Here is a 25,010-nt window from a genome sequence, read left to right on the forward strand (position 1 = left end):
GGAACCAGGGATGTGGTGGATCCCGGGACTGCGGGGGAGCCAGATGCCCCCCCCCACATTTCATAAAACATTAGCCCCGGAGATGGGTCAGCCTCCAGAGCTGTGGCGGGGGCTGGATGCCCCCCCTCACATTCAAAATGTCGTGCCTCCAGGAAATGGCCCACATTTCATAACACGTTAGCCCCAGGGAGGTGGTGGTCCCTGGGTCTTCTGGGGGGCAGGCGTGGGAGCTAGTGCTCGTTTAAATGTTTTTTATTTTCAGGGGATCCATGGATCCGCAGCGTCTGCCACCAAAAAAAATATAAAAAACGCTTTTTTGCTTTTGTCTGTCTGGGACCTCAGAACCAGAACTAAGGGGTCAGGGTGTCCCTACCCTGAACTCTTCTTTTTTACAATTTTTCTGGGAGACTCGGCTGAAGCGGAGTCGCAACATGGCTGCCAAGACTTCCTTGTTGAAGTGTTGGCAGCCAATCAGAATTCAGCAAAAGATCGGGAGGGTTCCAGGAGCCTTCGTGTCCCTATATATATATAAATGAATTTTTTCTTTCATATTTCAGAAACTACTGGACAGATTTACGCCAAATTACAAAGTGTCGCTTTCTGGACCAAGAGCCACCTTTCTGCCACATTTGGTGCAATTACGCCCAGTAGTCCGGGTGCTATTTCTGTTAAAAATCCTTATGGGAATTAACATGGGAAACACATGTTTTTTGACCCACCCCTTTTTCTCAGGCCCCACTTGATGGATTACACTGAAACTTTCCAGGCTGCAGCTGATGTGAGCGTCAACTTTTTAGGGAAAACTTTGTGAAGATTCGTCAACCGGTGCCAAAGATATAGGCAAGTAAAAAATTACTTTTCTATAGAAACTAGGCCCTAACTATAACTACCTACCTACACTGGTGACCTCCACTAGGATAGGATATATATATATATATATATATATATATATATATATATATACACACCTCCCTCTCTCCCGCTATCTCATACATTTTGGAGTGTACCCTCTCCTGAGCCACATACTGGTGAACTCTCTTCATTGTGCCTGTGAAAGGAACATAATAACACCCACCTGGTGTAGTATTTGTTATTATCAGTCGGAGAAAAGGGAGTAATAAAAGACTACACCATTTCTTGCTGCACCAAAGATAGGCTCCTAATGTCCTCCCACCCACATTTAGAAAGCGTGTATTCTTCTTTGTCTTCGTCCCCGCCTCTAACGGGTTTAGCTGTCTTTCTCCATCACTCACAGTCTTACCCAAATTCTGCTTCCTGCATGGTTGTTCCAACAACAAAAGGGACGTCGCTGTACCCCGGCATTTTCTTCTTCCATATCTCAAGGGGGGGTGCTGGCAGGACATACCCGTCCACGATGGCCACAGGGCCTATGAGACTTCCCTTCGTTGGCAGGTCTGTAAGGTCATCTCCTGACCAGGTTGGGTACTCAGCCCATGGGATAGCCTTCACAAGGAGAAACCAGAGACAGAACATGGGGCCGGTCAAGACGGAGAGAGTGGCAAGACAATGAAAAGGACATTCTGCCTTCAATCTTACAGTGAGTAACTGCGCTTAACTCCACACAAACACATTCAGGCCAAGATCACCTCCAACTTTAATGCAACTTTGACTGCAAGTCAACTCTTTGATCTCAACATGCAATTGCTTAACAGTACAGTCAGCAGTTACACCTCAACAACACAATCCATGCTAGGCCATCTCTTCAACTTCAACAAGGCACTGAACACAAGATCATCAAACAATCCATGGAAGGTCAACCCCTGTGCACAACACATGGACACACCTCTTTAACGGCAAGTCATCCCTCTGATCTCAGCATGAAGTCATTTAACTGTACGGTCATCAGTTACACCTCAACAACACAACCCATGCTAGGCCATCTCTCCTACTTCACCAGGCACCAATGCGTCCTCCACTCAGGTCAACTCCTGTACTCAATAAAAGCACACAACGCATGGACACAACGGTGCCATCACTAACACAGCTTCTATAATATCACCTAAACCTCAATACAAATGAATTCAATGACTGAATTGTGGCTATTGTGACAATAAATAGAAGGATGAAAAACACTAAGCCATCAAAAAATCTATACCCAAACCAGGACACTACGCATGTAGGGAAAAGTGCAAATAGTAGGAATCCAGCATTAGCAAAACCAAGAGGTCTGACATCGGCTGGCAGTCTTTTGGGTTTGTCCCGGGCATTGAAGGGGACTGTGTTGTGTGTTTATTTGCCCTTTGTGAAAGGGCAGAATGCCATCACTCACAGGGAAGTTAACCAATGGCTGAAGTGGACTGACCCATTGCCCCATGCTGTAGAGGCAGAAGAAAATGTGAGAGACATAAATAAAAAAACAACAGAAGAAGGAGGCTGGTTGAAAGGCCCTATAAGTATTATATTCAGATAATCTCAGTAAATTAAAGAGGTCTTGGCTAATGCCAGACCTAAAACTGATAGAAGAGGCAGCCCCACCTATAGTGATACTCTCCCCATGGACCATTAGGACAGTTCCAAACCCATGTCCCTATATTCAGAAAAAAAACTGTTAACCCTTCTCCAGAATCAATGTGAATCCTATGCAGCCCTGGAAACAGTGAAACCAGAGGAAAACATGCCAAGGAACCCAGAGCCTGCCTGCAGCTAAAGGAGATTTCTTACATCTGAAAGGATATTGCTCACAGAGCAGAAAACCCAAAATATAATCTATAAAAAACATAAAAATCAAGAACAACAAAATAAGTTCTGGGCAGGTGAAACAGAAGGATGGAAGATGTGAGTATAGTCAGGGGGTATCCGTTCCCGAATGGGAAGCATCCTAGGATTCCAACAACCCTTAGGAAGCGAAGGGAAGTCTGCCCTAAAGTCAGGATCCTTCCTGAGTCCAGCAGTGGTTTATATCTAGGGAAGATGCTCTAAGGGATTGTGAGAATGGTGCCCATCTCTGCATAAGCCAGTCTACACCGGTTCAGGGATCCCCCAGCCCTGCTCTGGCGTGAAACTAGACAAAGGAAAGGGGAGTGACCACTCCCCTGACCTGCACCTCCCAGGGGAGGTGCCCAGAGCTCCTCCAGTGTGCTCCAGACCTCTGCCATCTTGGAAACAGAGGTGCTGCTGATAACGAATGCAAGAGCTCATCAGAGTTCCTCTGCATCTCTCTCTTCACCTTCTGCCAAAGGATCGACCGCTGACTGCTCAGGACGCCTGCAAAACCTCAACAAAGTAGCAAAGACGACTACTGCAACCTTGTATCGCCGATCCTGTCGCTTTCTCTCCTGTTTCCTGGTGGTGCATGCTCTGGGGGTAGCCTGCCTCCTTCTTGCACCAGGAGCTCTGAAGAAATCTCCTGTGGGACGACGGAATCCTCCCCCTGCAACCGCAGGCAACAAAAGACTGCATCACCGGTCCTCTGGGTCCCCTCTCAGCACGACGAGCGTGGTCCCTGGAACTCAGCAACTCTGCCCAAGTGACTCCCACAGTCCAGTGACTCTTCAGTCCAGGTTTGGTGGAGGTAAGTCCTTGCCTCCCCACGCTAGACTGCATTGCTGGGTACCGCGTGATTTGCAGCTGCTCCGGCTCCTGTGCACTCTTCCAGGATTTCCTTTGTGCACAGCCAAGCCTGGGTCCCCGACACTCTAACCTGCAGTGCACAACCTCCTGAGTTGTCCTCCGGCATCGTGGGACTCCCTTTTGTGTCTTCGGGTGAGCTCCGGTTCACTCCTCTTACAAGTGCCTGTTCCGGTACTTCTGCGGGTGCTGCCTGCTTCTGTGAGGCAAGGCTTGTTTGCGGTCTTTCCTCGTGGTAACACCTCTGCAAGCCTCTTCACGACGTGGGACATCCATCCTCCAAAGGGGAAGTTTCTAGCCCTCTTCGTTCTTGCAGAATCCACAGCTTCTACCATCTGGTGGCAGCTTCTTTGCACCCTCAGCTGGCATTTCCTGGGCATCTGCCCAATCTCGACTTTGTCGCGACTCTTGGACTTGGTCCCCTTGTTCCACAGGTACTCTCATCCGGAAATCCACTTTGGTTGCATTGCTGGTGTTGGCCTTCCTTGCAGAATTCCCCTATCACGACTTCTGTGTTCTCTGGGGAATATAGGTGCACTTTACACCTACTTTTCAGGGTCTTGGGGTGGGCTATTTTTCTAACCCTCACTGTTTTCTTACAGTCCCAGTGACCCTCTACAAGCTCACATAGGTTTGGGGTCCATTCGTGGTTCGCATTCCACTTTTGGAGTATATGGTTTGTGTTGCCCCTATACCTATGTGCTCCTATTGCTATCTACTGTAACTTGACATTGCTTGCATTACTTCCTTTTGCTATTACTGCATATTTTTGGTATTGTGTACATATATCTTGTGTATATTTGCTATCCTCATACTGAGGGTACTCACTGAGATACTTTTGGCATATTGTCATAAAAATAAAGTACCTTTATTTTTAGTATATCTGTGTATTGTGTTTTCTTATGATATTGTGCATATGACACCAGTGGTATAGTGGGAGCTTTGCATGTCTCCTAGTTCATCCTAAGCTGCTCTGCTATAGCTACCTTCTACCAGCCTAAACTGCTAGAAACACCTCTTCTACACTAGTAAGGGATAACTGGACCTGGTACAGAGTGTAAGTACCCCTTGGTACCCACTACAAGCCGGGCCAGCCTCCTACATTGGTTGTGCAGCGGTGGGATAAGTACTTGTAACTACTTACCACTTTGTCATATTGTACTTTTCATAAGAGAAAAATATACAAAACAAGTTCAGTGTATGTACACCTAACCAAAAAGTTTAGCTTTTCTTCTCTTACACTATCTGCTAAGTGCTAAAAAGTACTCTTAAACTTTATAAAAGTTTCAAAAAATTGAACAAGTTTTTTTCCTGTTCTTTAAAAAGTCCTAAAACTTTTTCTCTCTTTTATCTGTCCCTAAACCTTTTCTATCATTTCTGATGTAGGAATTCCTCTTAATTTGGTCAGCACAGCTTATGACCACCTTAACTTTAAGAGCCTAAGGAGACTCTGCATTGATAGAGGTTTAGTGGTAGGTAAGAACCCCTCTAGAGAATTATTGTCTAACATGCTTATTGAAAATGATAAGACCTTAGCTGGCACTTCAATAGAGAAGTTAGGAGATAGCTCACACTCTGACTCAGGGGAGCCCCCAGTAAGAGTGTTAGAGGGTGCCCTTCTTAACCTGCCCCTTAGCAGACCACCTAGCATAGCTGGTAGTAATGTAAGCTCCCATCACTAGGGATATATTTGTTCCTGCAGGCCAGGTTGCTAGGGTGCCAACTGTTAGGGACAGGTCTCCCTCTGTTCATTCACATCATTCTTCTGTGTCAAGAGATTCCCAACCCACCCACCCTGATGACAAGATGTTAGAAAGGGAACTCAATAAGTTGAGAATGGAAGAGACCAGGCTGAAGCTTAAACAGAAACAGCTGGCTCTAGACAGGGAATCCCTAGACTTAGAAAAAGAGAGACAGAGGTTGGGGTTTGGACCCCATGGTGGCAGCAGCAGTATTCCAGATAGCAATCCTGTGAGAGAACATGATTCTAGGAATCTGCATAAGATAGTTCCCCCTTACAAGGAGGGGGATGACATTAACAAGTGGTTTTCTGCACTTGAGAGGGCCTGTATGGTACAGGGGGTCCCTCAAAGGCAGTGGGCTGCTATCCTATGGCTATCTTTCAGTGGAAAGGGTAGGGATAGATTCCTTACTGTGAAGGAAAGTGATGCCAATAATTTTACAGTTTTAAAGAATGCACTCTTGGATGGATTTGGCTTAACCACTGAACAATACAGGATTAAGTTCAGAGAAACCAGAAAAGAGTCTTCACAAGACTGGGTAGACTTTGTTGACCATTCAGTGAAGGCCTTGGAGGGGTGGTTACATGGCAGTAAAGTTTCTGACTATGAAAGCCTGTATAATCTGATCCTGAGAGAGCATATTCTGAATAACTGTGGGCCATATTTATACTTTTTGACGCAAAAACTGCGCTAACGCAGTTTTGCATGAAAAAAATTAGCGCCGGCTAACGCCATTCTGAAGCGCCATGCGGGCGCCGTATTTATTGAATGACGTTAGCCGGCGTTAGCCGCCGGCGCCGTCTGGTGTGCGTTAAAAAAAACGACGTACACCAGGCAGCGCCGGCGTAGGGGGATATGGGGCTTGGGCGTCAAGAAATGGGGCAAGTCAGGTTGAGGCAATTTTTTCGCCTCAACCCGATTTGCGCCATTTTTTTTCCACTCCCAACCCCCATAGAAATGACTCCTGTCTTAGCAAAGACAGGAGTCATGTCCCCTTGCCCAATGGCCATGCCCAGGGGACTTCTGTCCCCTGGGCATGGTCATAGTGGCATGTAGGGGGGCACAATTCAGGCCCCCCTATGCCACAAAAAAAAATATAAAAAAACACTTACCTGAACTTACCTTAATGTCCCTGGGATGGGTCCCTTCAGCCTTGGGTGTCCTCCTGGGGTGGGAAAGGGTGACAGGGGGTGTCCCTGGGGGCATGGGAGGGCACCTCTGGGCTCCTTCAGAGCCCACAGGTCCCTTAACGCCTGCCTTTTGCAGGCGCTAAAAAACAGCGCAAAAGCGGCCGTACGTCATTTTTTTTGACCCGCCCACTCCTGGGCGTGAATTTTGCCCGGGAGTATAAATCCGACGCACATGCCTCGGAGTCGATTTTTTTATACGGGAACGCCTACCTTGCATATAATTAACGCAAAGTAGGTGTCCACGCTAAAAAATGACGCAAACTCCATGGACTTTGGCGCTAGACGCGTCTAACGCCAAAGTATAAATATGGAGTTAGTTTTGCGTCGGAATTGCGTCAAAAAAAACGACGCAATTCCGGCGCAAACGGAGTATAAATATGCCCCTGTGTTTCTGATTTGTTACACCAATATCTAGTGGACTCAGATCTGATCTCTCCCCAAGAATTGGGAAAGAAGGCAGACAAATGGGTCAGAACAAGAGTGAACAGAAAAGTTCATACAGGGGGTGACAAGGATGGCAAGAAGAAAGATGGTGAGAAATCTCAGGATAAGCATGGGGATAAGGGTAAAACCAAAGATCCTTCTTCAAATCCTAAACACTCTTCAGGGGATGGGGATAAAACAAATTCTTCCTCTTCTACACAACCTACACACATTAAAAAGCCTTGGTGCTTGTGTGTAAAAATAAACGCCATAGGCAAGGGGATAAGTCCTGTCCAGGTAAACCCCCTGAGCCTACCACCACTTATACATCAAGCTCTAGTGCCCCTCGCAGTAGTGGTAATAGTGGTGGGACTGCTGGCAACAGTCAAGCTAAGGGTGTAGTTGGGTTCACTTATGGGTCCATCATAGAAACTGGGGTAGTCAGTCCCAAGACAGTTTCTGTCACACCTAGTGGCATTGGCCTTGCCACACTGTCTGCTTGTCCCCTTACAATGGATAAGTACAGGCAGACAGTTTCAATAAATGGTGTTGAGGCCTTGGCCTACAGGGACACAGGTGCCAATATCACTTTGGTGACTGAAAACCTAGTGCCTTCTGAACAACACATCATTGGACAACAGTACAAGATTATTGATGTCCATAACTCCACTAAGTTTCTTCCCTTAGCTATAGTTCAGCTTAGTTGGGGTGGAGTTACTGGCCATAAGCAGGTGGTAGTATCACCCAGCTTACCTGTAGACTGTCTCTTAGGTAATGACCTAGAGGACTCAGGTTGGGCTGAGGTAGAGTTTTATACCCATGCAGCCATGCTGGGTATCCCTGATGAATTGTCCCCTCTCATTTCTACTGAAATGAAAAAGCAAAGGAGAGAAAAAGGCCTGAAAACTCAGGATCCCTCTCCAACAACAGGTAAAAAGGGTATCACAGTATCCCCTAACCACCCTGCCATTCAGGATACCATTCCTGTGGTGGGAGAAACCTCTCCTGGGGTGGCACCTGTTTTAAGGGAATCATCAGCTGGCATAGCTGTACTCCCTGAGGTGGAAGTACCTCTCTGTGGGATAACTAATATTGGTGAGAAAAAGAGCACCATTTTAGTTAACTTGGAGCATCCCTCCAACCCTCCCAGAGAACCTTTAGTGCAGAAACCCTGCACTGCCTCACAACACTTAGGACAGCTGCCCTGCCCTAGTGTGAAGCTCATAGGACAACATCCCTGCCCTGGTCCAACTCAAGAGAAACAGCATCCCTGTTCTCTCTTCCAGCCATATGGACAAAGTTTTTGCCCAGCTATGGCTTTACTGAGACAGCATCCCTGTCTGGCATTCTCATCACTAGAAATAGGTCCAGTGGACAATTCCCACTGTTCTAAACTAAAACTTACTGATAGAAACTCTGAAAACATATCTTCACAATGTTGCTTAGCTAAAAAACTTCAAACAGGGTGGTTTACATCCCCACAGGGAAGTAACCATATAGTGGATGTTAAAGGGAGTAACCAGTCTATTGCAGAGCTACTCTCTACTTATCACCACTTAGACAATAAAGTCTCAGCTGGCCAAGGTCAGCCTTATTGTCCTTCATTTGGGGGGGGGGGGGGTTGTGTGAGAAAGTAGCCTCTTTCTAGCCTTGTTACCCCCACGTTTGGCCTGTTTGTGAGCATATGTCAGGGTGTTTTCACTGTCTCACTGGGATCCTGCTAGCCAGGGCCCAGTGCTCATAGTGAAAACCCTATGTTTTCAGTATGTTTGCTATGTGTCACTGGGACCCTGCTAGCCAGGACCCCAGTGCTCATAAGTTTGTGGCCTATATGTATGTGTTCCCTGTGTGATGCCTAACTGTCTCACTGAGGCTCTGCTAACCAGAACCTCAGTGGTTATGCTCTCTCTGCTGTACACATTGTCACTAACAGGCTAGTGACCAATTTTACCAATTCACATTGGCATACTGGAACACCCTTATAATTCCCTAGTATATGGTACTGAGGTACCCAGGGTATTGGGGTTCCAGGAGATCCCTATGGGCTGCAGCATTTCTTTTGCCACCCATGGGGAGCGCTGACAATTCTTACACAGGCCTGCCACTGCAGCCTGAGTGAAATAACGTCCACGTTATTTCACAGCCATTTACAACAGCATTTAAGTAACTTATAAGTCACCTATATGTCTAACCTTCATCTGGTGAAGGTTGGGTGCTAAGTTACTTAGTGTGTGGGCACCCTGGCACTAGCCAAGGTGCCCCCACATCGTTCAGGGCAAATTCCCCAGACTTTGTGAGTGCTGGGACACCATTACACGTGTGCACTATACATAGGTCACTACCTATGTATAGCCTCACAATGGTAACTCCGAACATGGCCATGTAACATGTCTAAGATCATGGAATTGTCACCCCAATGCCATTCTGGCATTGGGGAGACAATTCCATGATCCCCCGAGTCTCTAGCACAGACCCGGGTACTGCCAAACTGCCTTTCCCGGGGTTTCAGTGCAGCTGCTGCTCTTGGAAACAGAGGGGCTGCTGGCACACTGGACTGCTCTTAGTGGCCAGTGCCAGCAAGTGACGTCAGAGACTACTTCTGATAGGCTCTTACCTGTGTTACTAGCCTATCCTCCTTCCTAGGTAGCCAAACCTCCTTTTCTGGCTATTTAGGGTCTCTGCTTTGGGGAATTCTTTAGATAACGAATGCAAGAGCTCATCAGAGTTCCTCTGCATCTCTCTCTTCACCTTCTGCCAAAGGATTGACCGCTGACTGCTCAGGACGCCTGCAAAACCGCAACAAAGTAGCAAAGACGACTACTGCAACCTTGTATCGCCGATCCTGCCGCTTTCTCGCCTGTTTCCTGGTGGTGCATGCTCTGGGGGTAGCCTGCCTCCTTCTTGCACCAGGAGCTCTGAAGAAATCTCCCGTGGGATGACGGAATCTTCCCCCTGCAACCGCAGGCAACAAAAGACTGCATCACCGGTCCTCTGGGTCCCCTCTCAGCACGACGAGCGTGTTCCCTGGAATTCAGCAACTCTGTCCAAGTGACTCCCACAGTCTAGTGACTTTTCAGTCCAAGTTTGTTGGAGGTAAGTCCTTGCCTCCCCATGCTAGACTGCATTGCTGGGTACCGCGTGATTTGCAGCTGCTCCGGCTCCTGTGCACTCTTCCAGGATTTCCTTTGTGCACAGCAAAGCCTGGGTCCCCGACACTCTAACTTGCAGTGCACAACCTCCTGAGTTGTCCTCCAGCGTCGTGGGATCTCCATTTGTGACTTCGGGTGAGCTCCGGTTCACTCCTCTTCGTAGTGCCTGTTCCGGCACTTCTGCGGGTGCTGCCTGCTTCTGTGAGGGCTCCCTATCTTGCTGGGCGCCCCCTCTGTCTCCTCACGCAATTGGCTATATCCTGGTCCCTCCTGGGCCACAGCAGCATCCAAAAACCCTAACTGCAACCCTTGCAGCTAGCAAGGCTTGTTTGCGGTCTTTCTGTGTGGGAACACCTCTGCAAGCTTCTTCACGACGTGGGACATCCATCCTCCAAAGGTGAAGTTCCTAGTCCTTGTCGTTCTTGCAGAATCCACAGCTTCTACCATCCGGTGGCAGCCTCTTTGCACCCTCAGCTGGCATTTCCTGGGCATCTGCCCAATCTCGACTTTGTCGCGACTCTTGGACTTGGTCCCCTTGTTCCACAGGTACTCTCGCCTGGAAATCCACTTTGGTTGCATTGCTGGTGTTGGTCTTCCTTGCAGAATTCCCCTATCACGACTTCTGTGTTCTCTGGGGAATATAGGTGCACTTTACACCTACTTTTCAGGGTCTTGGGATGGGCTATTTTTCTAACCCTCACTGTTTTCTTACAGCTCCAGCGACCCTCTACAAGCTCACATAGGTTTGGGGTCCATTTGTGGTTCGCATTCCACTTTTGGAGTATATGGTTTGTGTTGCCCATATACCTATGTGCTCCTATTGCAATCTACCGTAACTTTACATTGCTTGCATTACTTCCTTTTGCTATTACTGCATATGTGTACATATATCTTGTGTATATTTGGCATCCTCATACTGAGGGTACTCACTGAGATACTTTTGGCATATTGTCATAAAAATAAAGTACCTTTATGTTTAGTATATCTGTGTATTGTGTTTTCTTATGATATTGTGCATATGACACCAGTGGTATAGTAGGAGCTTTGCATGTCTCCTAGTTCAGCCTAAGCTTCTCTGCTAAGCTACCCTTTTCTATCAGCCTAAGCTGCTAGAAACACCTCTTCTACACTAATAAGGGATAACTGGACCTGGCACAAGGTGTAAGTACCCCTTGGTACCCACTACAAGCCAGGCCAGCCTCCTACAGGGATGCCTGAGACGTGTAACTGAGGGCTGCACCCTAGCAAGTGCTCCCTCTGCCAAGACCTCTCGGCTCTGTCCACTACATGCTGTCTGTCTGTCTATCTATCTATCTGTCTGGGGTTTTACAGAGCGTGCAGGTACTCAGAGTGACCCCACAGCTACAAAGAGAGTAACTCTTCCATTCTGCATCCACCGGCAACCGCGCCTTTTTCCTGTTTCTTCTATTGGTTTCCTCTTGCTGAGACCTTGGCAGGCTTTCTGACTGTCCTCTGGTTTCCCTGCAGGTCTCCTTCTGGTGGGCTTTCATGTGCCACAAGCCGCCTTTCCAGTCCTCCTCGTCCTGGTGCTGCCAGGCTGGGTGAAGAGCGCTTCCACTCTTCATTAGTATGACACGCCTATCCAGCCCACTGGTCGAGATCTGAGGGGCACGATGTGCCCATACTTTTTAAATTTAGGAAAAATAGTTCCCCTACTTTTGGTGAGAGGATAACCAACACCCTGGGACAGACCGCCAGATGAAATGCTTCATTTGACAGGTGAGGCAGGGAGTCTCCTGTGCTGTGAAATCGAGGGGGGCAGACAGCTAAACAAGCCTTCCTGCCAGGGTGCTGCTGCCGGAAAGAAATGTAAATGTGCACTGTTGGTTAATCGGTAAATGTAAAGGGTGCCTGGAAGCCGTACTGGCTTTAATTGATGGAACCACTTAAAAGTTCCAGATGACACAGATTTATTCTTTTTGAGTAGTAGTTACCAGCTGAGTCGTGAAGTGTGTGCTTTTAAAAGACAGTTCTTAAAAAATGCAATATGTACACCCTAGGTATTAATAAAATTGATATTTTAGAAGCACTTTTTTTTATCTTAAGGCTTTTAGCGCATTTTGTAGCAACCTATCTTATACTGCGTGTAATGGAAGTTAAACAAAATGAATTACATGTTCGCAGTGCATTCTGTCACAAACTGTGACCTTGTAGCACTAAAAATACACAAGTCAGTAGTCCCCACTGCACCAACTATGATTCACTTCTGTGGCTGTCTGGTTACACACAGACCTCTGGATATACACATAGACCTCTGGTTACACACACAGACCTCTGGTTACACACACGGACCTCTGGTTACACACACGGACCTCTGGTTACACACAGACATCTGGTTACACACGGACCTCTGGTTACACACGAACCTCTGGTTACAGACACACAGACCTCTGGTTACAGACACACAGACCTCTGGTTACACACACGGATCTCTGGTTACACACAGACCTCTGGTTACACACATGGACCTCTGGTTACACACACGGACCTCTGGTTACAGACGGACCTCTGGTTCCAAACATGGACGTCGGTAGCCACGGTGACAGTATGTTGGCACCCGTCGCCATGGCGGTAGGCGGCATTTGCTGCCAATGTCATAATGAGGGCCTATATCTCATTTTGACATAGTATATCCAGAGCTAGCTTCCTACACTGATCTTCCAGCTCCCTGAAAGGATTCCCATCTACATGACTGTCCAATTCCTGATTTTTTATTCAGGTATGGGGCTGGGGCTAATCCCTTAGGTCGGCCCGCCAGAGGGTTAAGACCACTATGCTCTCGGGATATAGACATAGGGTTAGGTAGGAATCTCTAGACTCTATAGAGTTTCTGGAACCACACACATCATGGTGGGGCTGTGTATCTTCTTTACCCTGATTGTAATGTTGACTACCTTGGTTTGTTTCATCTGCCTAATTATCACAGCACATGCTTTCTGTACTAGATTGTGATTGTTTCAGTAAATGTATTGAAAACTTATCTCGGATCTTGTCTTGCCTTGGTATGCGTGAGTAACTGGGCAAAAGGTTATGATCTGTTTCCACTGATACCCTGGGGAGTTGGAGTGTCATGTTCAAGTTGCCATAATCACCACTTACCTCTGTGGGTTTGGAGGTTTGGATGAGGCACTGTGACCGAGCCAGGAGTTAGGCCGACAGCTACTAAAGGTGCGGGTTGCACACTTGGAAGTGCTGCCATCCTAAACATGCAGTCCTATTACAAAAGTAGGAACCGCATAATAAGCTGTTACCTGCTTGGCCTACTTTCACTGTGGCTCAGGGAAGGGCACAGATAATACTTTACCTTCAGGATTTTTCCTGGAGTCAGATTTCTCAAACACCGCAGATCTTTGCAGCCCGTGTTCTTCAAGAAGACCAGATTGTCCTTTTCTGCCTGGGCCATGGTCGCGGTGTAGACGTAGGAGCCACTCATGTCAATGGCACCTTTGAAAAGGCCTTTGGCGAGAGGTGATGTCATCATGGCCCACACTGAGGTGCCTCCTGCAAAGAGAGGGAATCATGAGGGAAGGGATGCAGGGGGGCAGAAAGAGGGATGTTTTGGCACTGAAGGTGTCCTCTACATGGGCTGAGCACACAAAGGCACTCGTACATCATGCTTGCGCCTGCTACACCGTGCCAAATCTGAGGGCAAACAGGGTTAGGTTTCTGCACTTATGAAGGCACTCCATACATTATTACCTGCCTCACACACGACTGTGGAGTAACTGCTTGTGCAAAGCATGCCTAGTGACAAGCAGACCGCTGTGATGTGTCTGTAACCCCTGATCTCCGTGTGTGTGTGTGGGGGAGGGGGGTGCAAGAAACTCAGCTTAAAACCTACCAGCCCACCTAATGGATAACTGAGGAAAGAAATACAAAGTGACACTGACGGAGAGAGACAGCGAAGCAGGGGAGACTGAGGCAGACTGGACAGAGGAGACCTTAGGCAGACGGGACAGAGAAGACTGAGGCAGCCAGGGCAGAGGAGACTGAGGCAAACGGGGGAGGGAAAACTGAGGCAACCCGGGGAGGGAAGACTGAGGCAGCCAGGGCATGGAAGACTAAGGCAGCTGGGGCAGGGTAGACTAGGGCAGATGGGACAGGAGAGACTGAGGCAGCAGGGACAGGGGGGGACTGAGCCAGCAGAGGCAGAAGAGACTGAGGTCGCCAGGGGAGAGTGAGGCAGCAGGGATGGGGAGACTGAGGCAGCCAGGGTAGAGGAGACTGAGGCAACCGGGGAGGGAAGACTGAGGCAACCAGGGGAGGGAAGACTGAGGCAGCAGGGACAGGGGAGACTGAGGCAGCCAGGGCAGGGGAGACTGAGGGAGCAGGGACAAGGGAGAGTGAGGCGGCCAGGGCAAGAAAGAGTGAGGCAGGCGGGACAGAGGAGACTGTGGCAGATGGGACAGAGGAGACTGAGGCTGCCGGGACAGGGGAGACTGAGGCAGCGAGGGCAGGGGAGACTTAAGGCAGACGGGACAGAGGAGACTAAGGCAGCCAAGCAGGGGAGACTGAGGTAGATGGGACAGAGGAGACTGAGGCAGCCAAGCAGGGGAGACTGAGGCAGATGGGACAGAGGAGATTGAGGCAGATAGGACAGAGGAGACTAAGGCAGCCGGGCAGGGGAGACTGAGGCAGCTGGGGCAGGGTGGACTAAGGCAGACGGGACAGGGGAGACTGAGGCAGAGCGGCAGGGGAGGCTGAGGCAGACGGGACAGAGGAGACTGCAGCAGATGGGACAGAGGAGACTGAGGCAGCCGGGGCAGGGGAGACTGAGGCGGCAGATGGGACAGAGGCAGATGGGGCAGAGGAGACTGCGGCAGATGGGACAGAGGAGACTGAGGCAGCCGGGGCAGGGGAGACTGAGGCGGCAGGGGAGACTGAGGCAGACGGGACAGAGGAGACTGAGGCAGCCAAGCAGGGGAGACTTAGGCAGACAGGATAAAGGAGACTGAGGCAGCCAAGCAGGGGAGGCTGAGGCAGATGGGACAGAATAGACTGAGGCAGATGGGACAGAAGAGACTGAGGCAGCTGGGGCAGGGTGGACTAAGGCAGACGGGACAGGGGAGACTGAGGCAAGCAGGGCACGGGAGACTGAGGCAGATGGGACAGGAGAGACTGAAGCAGCAGGGATGGGGGGACTGAGGCAGCAGAGGCAGAAGAGCCTGAGTTCACCAGGGGAGAGTGAGGCAGACGGGACAAGGGAGATCGAGGGAGCCGGGGCAGGGGACACTGAGGAAGCCAGGGCAGGGGAGACTGAGGCAGCTGGGACAGGGGAGACTGAGGTAGTTGGGGCAGTGGAGACTGAGGCAGCCAGGACAGGGGAGACTGAGGCAGCAGCAGCAGAAGAGATTGAGGTAGCCGGGGCAGGGGAAACTGAGGCAGATGGGGCAGGAATTTGAGGCTGCAGGGGAGACTGAGGAAGCCTGGGCAGGGGAGACTGAGGCAGCCGGGGCAGGGGAAATGGAGGCAGCCAGGACAGTGGAGACTGAGGCAGCCAGGACAGGGGAGAATGAGACAGACAAAATAGAGGAGACTGAGGCAGCAGGGATGGGGGGACTGAGGCAGCCAGTTCAGAACAGACTGAGGTAGCTGGGGCAGGGGAGACTAAGGCAGCCAGGACAGGGGAGAATGGGGCAGCCAGGACAGGGGAGAATGAGGCAGCCAGGACAGGGGAGACTGAGGCAGCCAGGGCAGGGGGGCTGAGGCAGCCCGGGTAGGAGAGACTGAGGCAGCCAGGGCAGGGGAGACTTAGGCAGCCGGGGCAGGGGAGACTGAGTCAGACAGGACAGAGGAGACTGAGGCAGCCAGGCACATGAGACTGAGGCAGCAGGGACAGGGGAGACTGAAGCAGGCAGGGCAGACTGAGGCAGCAGGGACAGGGGAGACTGAGGCAGCCAGGGCAGGGGAGACTGAGGCAGCCAGGGCAGGGGAGACTGAGGCAGCAGGGACAAGGGAGAATGAGGTGGCCAGGGCAGGGAAGAGTCAGGCAGCAGGGACAGGGGAGACTGTGGCAGATGGAACAGAGGAGACTGCGGCTGATGGGACAGAGGAGACTGAGGCAACCGGGGCAGGGGAGACTGAGGGAGCCAGGGCAAGGTAGACTAAGGAAGGTGGGGCAGGGGAGACTAAGGCAGATGGGACAGAGGAGACTGAGGCAGCCAAGCAGGGGAGACTGAGGCAGATGAGACAGAGGAGACTGAGGCAGCTAAGGAGGGGAGACTGAGGCAGACAGGACAGAGGAGACTGAGGCAGACGGAACAGAGGAGACTGAGGAAGATGGGCAGGGGAGACTGAGGCAGACGGGTTAGGGGAGACTGAGGCAGCAGGGACAGGTGGTACTGAGGCAGCAGGGGCAGAAGAGACTGAGGTAGCCAGGGCAGGGGAGAGTGAGGCAGACGGGACAAGGGAGACTGAGGCAGCCGGGGCAGGGGAGACTGAGGCAGCTGGGGCAGGAGAGTCTGAGGCAGCCAGGGCAGGGGAGACTGAGGCAGCTGGGGGAGGGAGGACTGAGGCAACCAGGGCACAGGAGACTGAAGTAGCCAGGGTAGGGGAGACTGAGGCAGCTGGGACAGCAGAGACTGAGGCAGCCAGGGCAGAAGAGACTAAGGCAGCTGGGGAGGGGAGACTGAGACTGCAGGAGCAGGGGAGACTGAGGCAGCCGGGACAGGGGAGACTGAGGCAGAGGGGACAGGGGAGACTGACGCAGATGGGACAGAGGCGACTGAGGCAGACAGGACAGTGGAGACTGAGGCAGATGGGATGGAGAAGACTGAGGCAGAAGAGGCACCAGGAATTAAGGGGGTGGGAGATAGCAAAGTAGAGCCTGAGGAGAAATGAGAACAGGGGTACAGGAGGGGGAAGCAGATTATAGGTAGTGGAGGTTAGTAAGCACAGACAAGACAAATGTTGTCAGATGAAGATTTCCGTCTGCCGAGGTCCCACAGTCTGTGGCACTTGTGCAAACACATGTTACTCGTTTCACTCATTCGCCCCTCTGGTGGAGAGTACAGAGAGGGTCACAAGCATACAGTAGCCCTCAAATATTCGAAGACTGGCATTAGAATAAGTCATATTGAATATTTGGGGCCATTAGGTGACATGGAAGGTAAGGAGAGGAGAGGGCAGGGTGTACACAGGGAAGGTAAGGAGTGGAGACGCGGGCTGACATGGAAGGTAAGGAGTGGAGGGGGCAGGGTGACATGGAAGGTAAGGAGTGGAGATGGCAGGGTGTACACGTGGAAGGTAAGGAGTGGAGAGGGCAGGGTGTACACAGGGAAGGTAAGGAGTGGAGAGGGCAGGGTGACATGGAAGGTAAGGAGTGGAGAGGGCAGGGTGTATACAGGGAAGGTAAAGAGTGGAGAGGGCAGGGTGTATATAGGGAAAGTAAGCAGTGGAGAGGGCAGGGTGACATGGAAGGTAGGGAGTGGAGATGGCGGGTGTACACATGGAAGGTAAGGAGTGGAGAGGGTGGGGTGTACACATGGAAGGTAAGGAGTGGAGATGCAGGGTATACATATAAAAGTTAAGGAGTGGAGACGGCGGGGTGTAAACGTGGAAGGTAAGAAGTGGAGAGGGCCTGGTGACATGGAAGGTAAGGAGTGGAGAGGGCAGCGTGTACACATGGAAGGTAAGGAGTGGAGAGGGCATGGTGACATGGAAGGTAAGGAGTGGAGAGGGCAGCGTGTACACATGGAAGGTAAGGAGTTGAGCAGGCAGGGTGACATGGAAGGTAAGGAGTGGAAAGGACAGGGTGTACACAGGGAAGGTAAGGAGTGGCGATGGCAGGGTGTACACATGAAAGGTAAGGAATAGAGAGGGTAGGGTGTACACGTCGAAGGTAAGAAGTGGAGAGGGCAGGGTGACATGGAAGGGATGGAGTGGAGAGGGCAGCGTGTACACATGGAGGGTAAGGAGTGGAGAGGGCAGGGTGTACACATGGAGGGTAAGGAGTGGAGAGGGCAGGGTATACACATGGAGGGTGAGGAGTGGAGAGGGCAGGGTGTACAGAGGGAAGGTAAGGAGTGGAGATGACGGGGTGTACACGTGTAAGGTAAGGAGTGGAGCGGGCAGGGTGACATGGAAGGGAAGGAGTGGAGAGGGCATGGTGTACACATTGAAGGTAAGGAGTAGAGACGCGTGGTGTACACATGGAAGGTGAGTGGAGATGGCGGGGTGTACACATGGAAGGTAAGTAGTGGAGACGGCAGGGTGACATGGAAGGTAAGGAGTAGAGCAGGCAGGGTGTACATGTGGAAGGTAAGGAGTGGAGCCGGCAGGGTGACATGGAGGGTAAGGAGTGGAGAGGGCAGAGTGTACACATGGAAGGTAAGGAGTGGAGATGGCAGGGTGTACACATGAAAGGTAAGGAGTGGAGAGGGCAGGGTGTACACATGGAAGGTAAGGAGTGTAGAGGGCAGGGTGTACACATGGAAGGTAAATAGTGGAGACAGCAGGGTGACATGGAAGGAAAGGAGTGGAGCGGGTAGGGTGACATGGAAGGTAAGTAGTGGAGAGGGCGGGGTGTACATCTGGAAAGTAAAGAGTGGAGACGGCGGGGTGTACAAGTGGAAGGTAAGGAGTGGAGAGGGCAGGGTGTACAAAGGGAAGGGAAGGAGTGGAGACGGCAGGGTGACATGGAAGGTAACGAGTGGAGCGGGTAGGGTGACATGGAAGGTAAGGAGTGGCGAGAACAGGGTATACACGTGGAAGGTAAGGAGTGGGGCGGGCACGGTGTACACAGGGAAGGTAAGGAGTGGCGAGGACAGGGTGTACACAGGGAAGGGAAGGAGTGGAGGGGGCAAGATGTACACGTGGAAGGTAAGGAGTGGAGAGGACAGGGCATTCACAGGGAAGGTAAGGAGTGGAGGGGGCAGGGTGACATGGAAGGTAAGGAGTGGAGAGGGCAAAGTGTACACAGGGAAGGTAAGGAGTGGAGGGGGCAGGGTGACATGGAAGGTAAGGAGTGGAGATGGCAGGGTGTACACAGGGAAGGTAAGGAGTGGAGAGGGCAGGGTGTACACATGGAAGGTAAGGAGTGGAGAGGACATGGTGTACACATGGAAGGTAAGGAGTGGAGAGGACAGGGTGTACACATGGAAGGTAAGGAGTGGAGAGGGCAGGGTGACATGGAAGGTAAGGAGTGGAAAGGGCAGGGAGTACACATGGAAGGTAAGGAGTGGAGAGGGCAGGGTGTGCACATGGAAGGTTAGGAGTGAAGAGGACAGGGTGTACACATCAAAGGTAAGGAGTGGAGACGCGGGGCGTGGGAGGCACTGAGGGTACACTCTAAGATACTTTGGCATATTGTCATAAAAATAAAGTACCTTTATTTTTAGTATAACTGTGTATTGTGTTTTCTTATGATATTGTGCAAGTGACACTGGTGGTACTGTAGTAGCTTCACACGTCTCCTAGTTCAGCCTAAGCTGCTCTGCTAAGCTACCATTATCTATCAGCCTAAGCTGCTAGACACCCTATACACTAATAAGGGATAACTGGGCCTGGTGCAAGGTGCAAGTACCCCTAGGTACTCACTACAAGCCAGTCCAGCCTCCTACAGTAAGGAGTGGAGAGGGCAGGGTGTACACATGGAAGGTAAGGAGCAGAGAGGGCAGGGTGTACACATGGAAGGTAAGGAGTGGAGAGGGCAGGGTGTACACGTGGAAGGTAAGGAGTGGAGGGGGCAGGGTATACACGTGGAAGGTAAGGAGCGGAGAGGACAGGGTGTAAACATGGAAGGTAAGGAGTGGAGTGGGTAGGGTGACATGGAAGGTAAGGAGTGGAGAGGGTGGGGTGTACACGTGGAAGGTAAGGAGTGGTGTGGGCAGGGTATACGCGTGGAAGGTAAGGAGCAGAGAGGGCAGAGTGTACACAGGGAAGGTAAGGAGTGGAGGGAGCAGGATGTACACGTGGAAGGTAATGAGTGGAGAGGGCAGGGTGACATGGAAGGTAAGGAGTGGAGAGGGCAGGGTGTACACGTGGAAGGTAAGGAATGGAGCGGGCACCGTGGCAAGGAAGGTAAGGAGTGGAGGGGCAGAGTGTACACATGGAAGGTGAGGAGCGGGCAGGGTGGCATGGAAGGTAAGGAGTGGAGGGGGCAGGATGTGCACGTGGAAGGTAAGGAGTAGAACGGGCAGGGTGTACGCAGGGAAGGTAAGGAGTGGAGAGGGCAGGGTGTGCACAGGGAAGGAGTGGAGGGGGCAGGATGTACATGTGGAAGGTAAGGAGTGGAGAGGGCAGGGTGACATGGAAGGTAAGGAGTGGAGAGGGCAGGGTATACACGTGGAAGGTAAGGAGTAGAGAGGGCAGGGTGTACACAGGGAAGGTAAGGAGTGGAGAGGGCAGGGTATACATGTGGAAGGTGAGGAGTGGAGAGGGCAGGGTGTACACAGAGAAGGTAAGGAGGGGAGATGACGGGGTGTACACATGGAAGGTAAGCAGTGGAGATGGTGGGGTGTACACGTGGAAGGTAAGGAGTGGAGCGGGCAGGGTGACATGGAAGGGAAGGAGTGGAGAGGGCATGGTGTACACATCGAAGGTAAGGAGTGGAGATGCGGGGTGTACACATGGAAGGTAAGTAGTGGAGATGGCAGGGTGACATGGAAGGTAAGGAGTGGCGAGGACAGGGTACACACGTGGAAGGTAAGGAGTGGAGCGGGCACGATGTACACAGGGAAGGTAAGGAGTGGCGAGGACAGGGTGGACAGAGGGAAGGGAAGGAGTGGAGGGGGAAGGATGTACACATGGAAGGTAAGGAGTGGAGAGGGCAGGGTATACACATGGAAGGTAAGGAGTGGAGACAGCGGGGTGTACACAGGGAAGGTAAGGAGTGGCGAGGACAGGGTGTACACAGGGAAGGGAAGGAGTGGAGGGGGCAGGATGTACACGTGGAAGGTAAGGAGTGGAGAGGGCAGGGTGTACACATGGAAGGTAAGGAGCGGAGAGGGCAGGGTGTACACATGGAAGGTAAGGAGTGGAGAGGACAGGGTGTACACATGGAAGGTAAGGAGTGGAGAGGACAGGGTGTACACATGGAAGGTAAGGAGTGGAGGGGGCAGGATGTGCACGTGGAAGGTAAGGAGTGGAGCAGTCAGGGTGTACATGTGGAAGGGAAGGAGTGGAGCGGGCAGGATGTACATGTGGAAGGTAAGTGTAGGAAAGTACCATCTTGCCTGGCATGTTACCCCCATTTTTCACTGTATATATGTTGTTTTAGTTGTATGTGTCACTGGGACCCTGTTCACCAGGGCCCCAGTGCTCATAAGTGTGCCTGAATGTGTTACCTGTGTAGTGACTAACTGTCTCACTGAGGCTCTGCTAATCAGAACCTCAGTGGTTATGCTCTCTCATTTCTTTCTAAATTGTCACTAACAGGCTAGTGACCAATTTTACCAATTTACATTGGCTTACTGGAACACCCTTATAATTCCCTAGTATATGGTACTGAGGTACCCAGGATATTGGGGTTCCAGGAGATCCCTATGGGCTGCAGCATTTCTTTTGCCACCCATAGGGAGCTCTGACAATTCTTACACAGGCCTGCCACTGCAGCCTGAGTGAAATAACGTCCACGTTATTTCACAGCCATTTTACACTGCACTTAAGTAACTTATAAGTCACCTATATGTCTAACCTTTACCTGGTAAAGGTTAGGTGCAAAGTTACTTAGTGTGAGGGCACCCTGGCACTAGCCAAGGTGCCCCCACATTGTTCAGAGCCAATTCCCTGAACTTTGTGAGTGCGGGGACACCATTACACGTGTGCACTACATTTAGGTCACTACCTATGTAGCTTCACAATGGTAACTCCGAATATGGCCATGTAACATGTAACATGTAACATGTCTAAGATCATGGAATTGCCCCTCTATGCCATCCTGGCATTGTTGGCACAATTCGATGATCCCAGTGGTCTGTAGCACAGACCCTGGTACTGCCAAACTGCCTTTCCTGGGGTTTCACTGCAGCTGCTGCTGCTGCCAACCCCTCAGACAGGTTTCTGCCCTCTCCCTTTGGAAAATGGTGTGAAGGCAGGGGAGGAGTAGCCTCCCCCAGCCTCTGGAAATGCTTTCTTGGGCACAGATGTGCCCAATTCTGCATAAGCCAGTCTACACCGGTTCAGGGACCCCTTAGCCCCTGCTCTGGCGTGAAACTGGACAAAGGAAAGGGGAGTGACCACTCCCCTGACCTGCACCTCCCCTGGGAGGTGTCCAGAGCTCCTCCAGTGTGCTCCAGACCTCTGCCATCTTGGAAACAGAGGTGCTGCTGGCACACTGGACTGCTCTGAGTGGCCAGTGCCACCAGGTGACGTCAGAGACTCCTTGTGATAGGCTCCTTCAGGTGTTGCTAGCCTATCCTCTCTCCTAAGTAGCCAAACCCTCTTTTCTGGCTATTTAGGGTCTCTGTCTCTGGGGAAACTTTAGATAACGAATGCAAGAGCTCATCCGAGTTCCTCTGCATCTCTCTCTTCACCTTCTGCCAAGGAATCGACTGCTGACCGCGCTGGAAGCCTGCAACACTGCAACAAAGTAGCAAAGACGACTACTGCAACTCTGTAACGCTGATCCTGCCGCCTTCTCGACTGTTTTCCTGGTGGTGCATGCTGTGGGGGTAGTCTGCCTCCTCTCTGCACTAGAAGCTCCGAAGAAATCTCCCGTGGGTCGACGGAATCTTCCCCCTGCAACCGCAGGCACCAAAAAGCTGCATTACCGGTCCCTTGGGTCTCCTCTCAGCATGACGAGCGAGGTCCCTCGAATCCAGCAACTCTGTCCAAGTGACTCCCACAGTCCAGTGACTCTTCAGTCCAAGTTTGGTGGAGGTAAGTCCTTGCCTCACCTCGCTAGACTGCATTGCTGGGAACCGCGACTTTTGCAGCTACTCCGGCCCGTGTGCACTTCCGGCGGAAATCCTTTGTGCATAGCCAAGCCTGGGTCCACGGCACTCTAACCTGCATTGCACGACTTTCTAAGTTGGTCTCCGGCGACGTGGGACTCCTTTGTGTAACTTCGGGTGAGCACCGTTTCACGCATCCTCGTAGTGCCTATTTCTGGCACTTCTCTGGGTGCTACCTGCTGCTGAGAGGGCTCCTTGTCTTGCTCGACGTCCCCTCTCTCTCCTGGTCCAATTTGCGACCTCCTGGTCCCTCCAGGGCCACAGCAGCGTCCAAAAATGCTAACCGCACGATTTGCAGCTAGCAAGGCTTGTTGGCATTCTTTCGGCGGGAAAACACTTCTGCACGACTCTCCACGGCGAGTGGGATCCGTCCACCAAAGGGGAAGTCTCTAGCCCTTTTCGTTCCTGCAGAAACCACAGCTTCTTCTGTCCAGTAGAAGCTTCTTTGCACCCACAGCTGGCATTTCCTGGGCATATGCCCATCTCCGACTTGCTTGTGACTTTTGGACTTGGTCCCCTTGTTCCACAGGTACCCTAGATTGGAAATCCACAGTTGTTGCATTGTTGGTTTGTGTCTTTCCTGCATTATTCCTCTATCATGACTTCTTTGTCTTTTGGGGAACTTTAGTGCACTTTGCACTCACTTTTCAGGGTCTTGGGGAGGGCTAATTTTCTAACTCTCACTATTTTCTAATAGTCCCAGCGACCCTCTACAAGGTCACATAGGTTTGGGGTCCATTCGTGGTTCGCATTCCACTTTTGGAGTATATGGTTTGTGGTGCCCCTATCCTTATGTGTTCCCATTGCATCCTATTGTAACTATACATTGTTTGCACTGTTTTCTAAGACTATACTGCATATTTTTGCTATTGTGTATATATATCTTGTGTATATTTCCTATCCTCTCACGGAGGGTACACTCTAAGATACTTTGGCATATTGTCATAAAAATAAAGTACCTTTATTTTTAGTATAACTGTGTATTGTGTTTTCTTATGATATTGTGCAAGTGACACTGGTGGTACTGTAGTAGCTTCACACGTCTCCTAGTTCAGCCTAAGCTGCTCTGCTAAGCTACCGTTATCTATCAGCCTAAGCTGCTAGACACCCTATACACTAATAAGGGATAACTGGGCCTGGTGCAAGGTGCAAGTACCCCTAGGTACTCACTACAAGCCAGTCCAGCCTCCTACAGTAAGGAGGGGAGGGGGCAGGGTATACACGTGGAAGGTAAGGAGTGGAGTGGGCAGGGTGACATGGAAGGTAAGGAGTGGAGAGGGCAGGGTGTACACATGGAAGGTAAGGAGTGGAGCGGGCAGCGTGGCATGGAAGGTAAGGAGTGGAGGGGGCAGGGTGTACACATGAAAGGTAAGGAGAGTAGCGGGCAGGGTGGCATGGAAGGTAAGGAGTGAAGGGGGCAGGATGTGCACGTGGAAGGTAAGGAGTGGAGCAGTCAAGGTGTACACGTGGAAGTGAAGGAGTGAAGCGGGCAGGATGTGCACGTGGAAGGTAAGGAGTAGAGAGGGCATGGAAGGTAAGGAGTGGAGAGGGCATTGAAGGTAAGGAGTGGAGGGGGCAGGGTGTACGCATGGAAGGTAAGGAGAGGAGCGGGCAGGGTGGCATGAAAGGTAAGGAGTGGAGGGGGCAGGATGTGCACGTGAAAGGTAAGGAGTGGAGCGGGCAGGATGTACACGTGGAAGGTAAGGAGTGGAGGGGGCAGGGTGTACACAAGATGTAATCAGTGAAGGGGAGGAGTGCGCAGTGTAGTCTGGGTTTCTTGTTCTTACCTGAGCTCTGGCCGTAGATGGTCACCTTCGCTGGGTCACCTCCGAAGGCATGAATGTTGTTTTGAACCCACTGAAGTGCTGCGATCTGATCCATGAAGCCATAGTTTCCTAAGGAGAGAATGAATTGGGGGTCAAACAAGGTGAACGTCACTGACCTTATGTGTTGGGCAGTGAGGCACCCTCGAGAGAGAGTAGAGTTGGTACACACCTGTGTTAT

The 25,010-nt window shown here is 51.1% G+C and overlaps 1 protein-coding gene across 2 annotated transcripts in view; it reads right to left on the reverse strand.

The window, feature by feature from the left end:
* The window catches only part of LOC138283686 (para-nitrobenzyl esterase-like), a 202,782-nt gene that overhangs the window by 37,711 nt on the left and 140,061 nt on the right, over positions 1–25,010 (reverse strand). For both annotated transcript variants that reach the window (XM_069221677.1, XM_069221676.1), the window contains exons 3-5: positions 24,794–24,901; positions 13,418–13,614; positions 1,262–1,464 (exon numbers count right to left, since the gene is read on the reverse strand). In XM_069221677.1, coding sequence (XP_069077778.1) covers positions 1,262–1,464; positions 13,418–13,614; positions 24,794–24,901 — 508 coding nt within the window. The remainder of the gene's footprint in view (positions 1–1,261; positions 1,465–13,417; positions 13,615–24,793; positions 24,902–25,010) is intronic.

Source organism: Pleurodeles waltl, chromosome 3_1, assembly GCF_031143425.1.
Source record: "Pleurodeles waltl isolate 20211129_DDA chromosome 3_1, aPleWal1.hap1.20221129, whole genome shotgun sequence".
Taxonomy (NCBI): Eukaryota; Metazoa; Chordata; class Amphibia; order Caudata; family Salamandridae; genus Pleurodeles; species Pleurodeles waltl.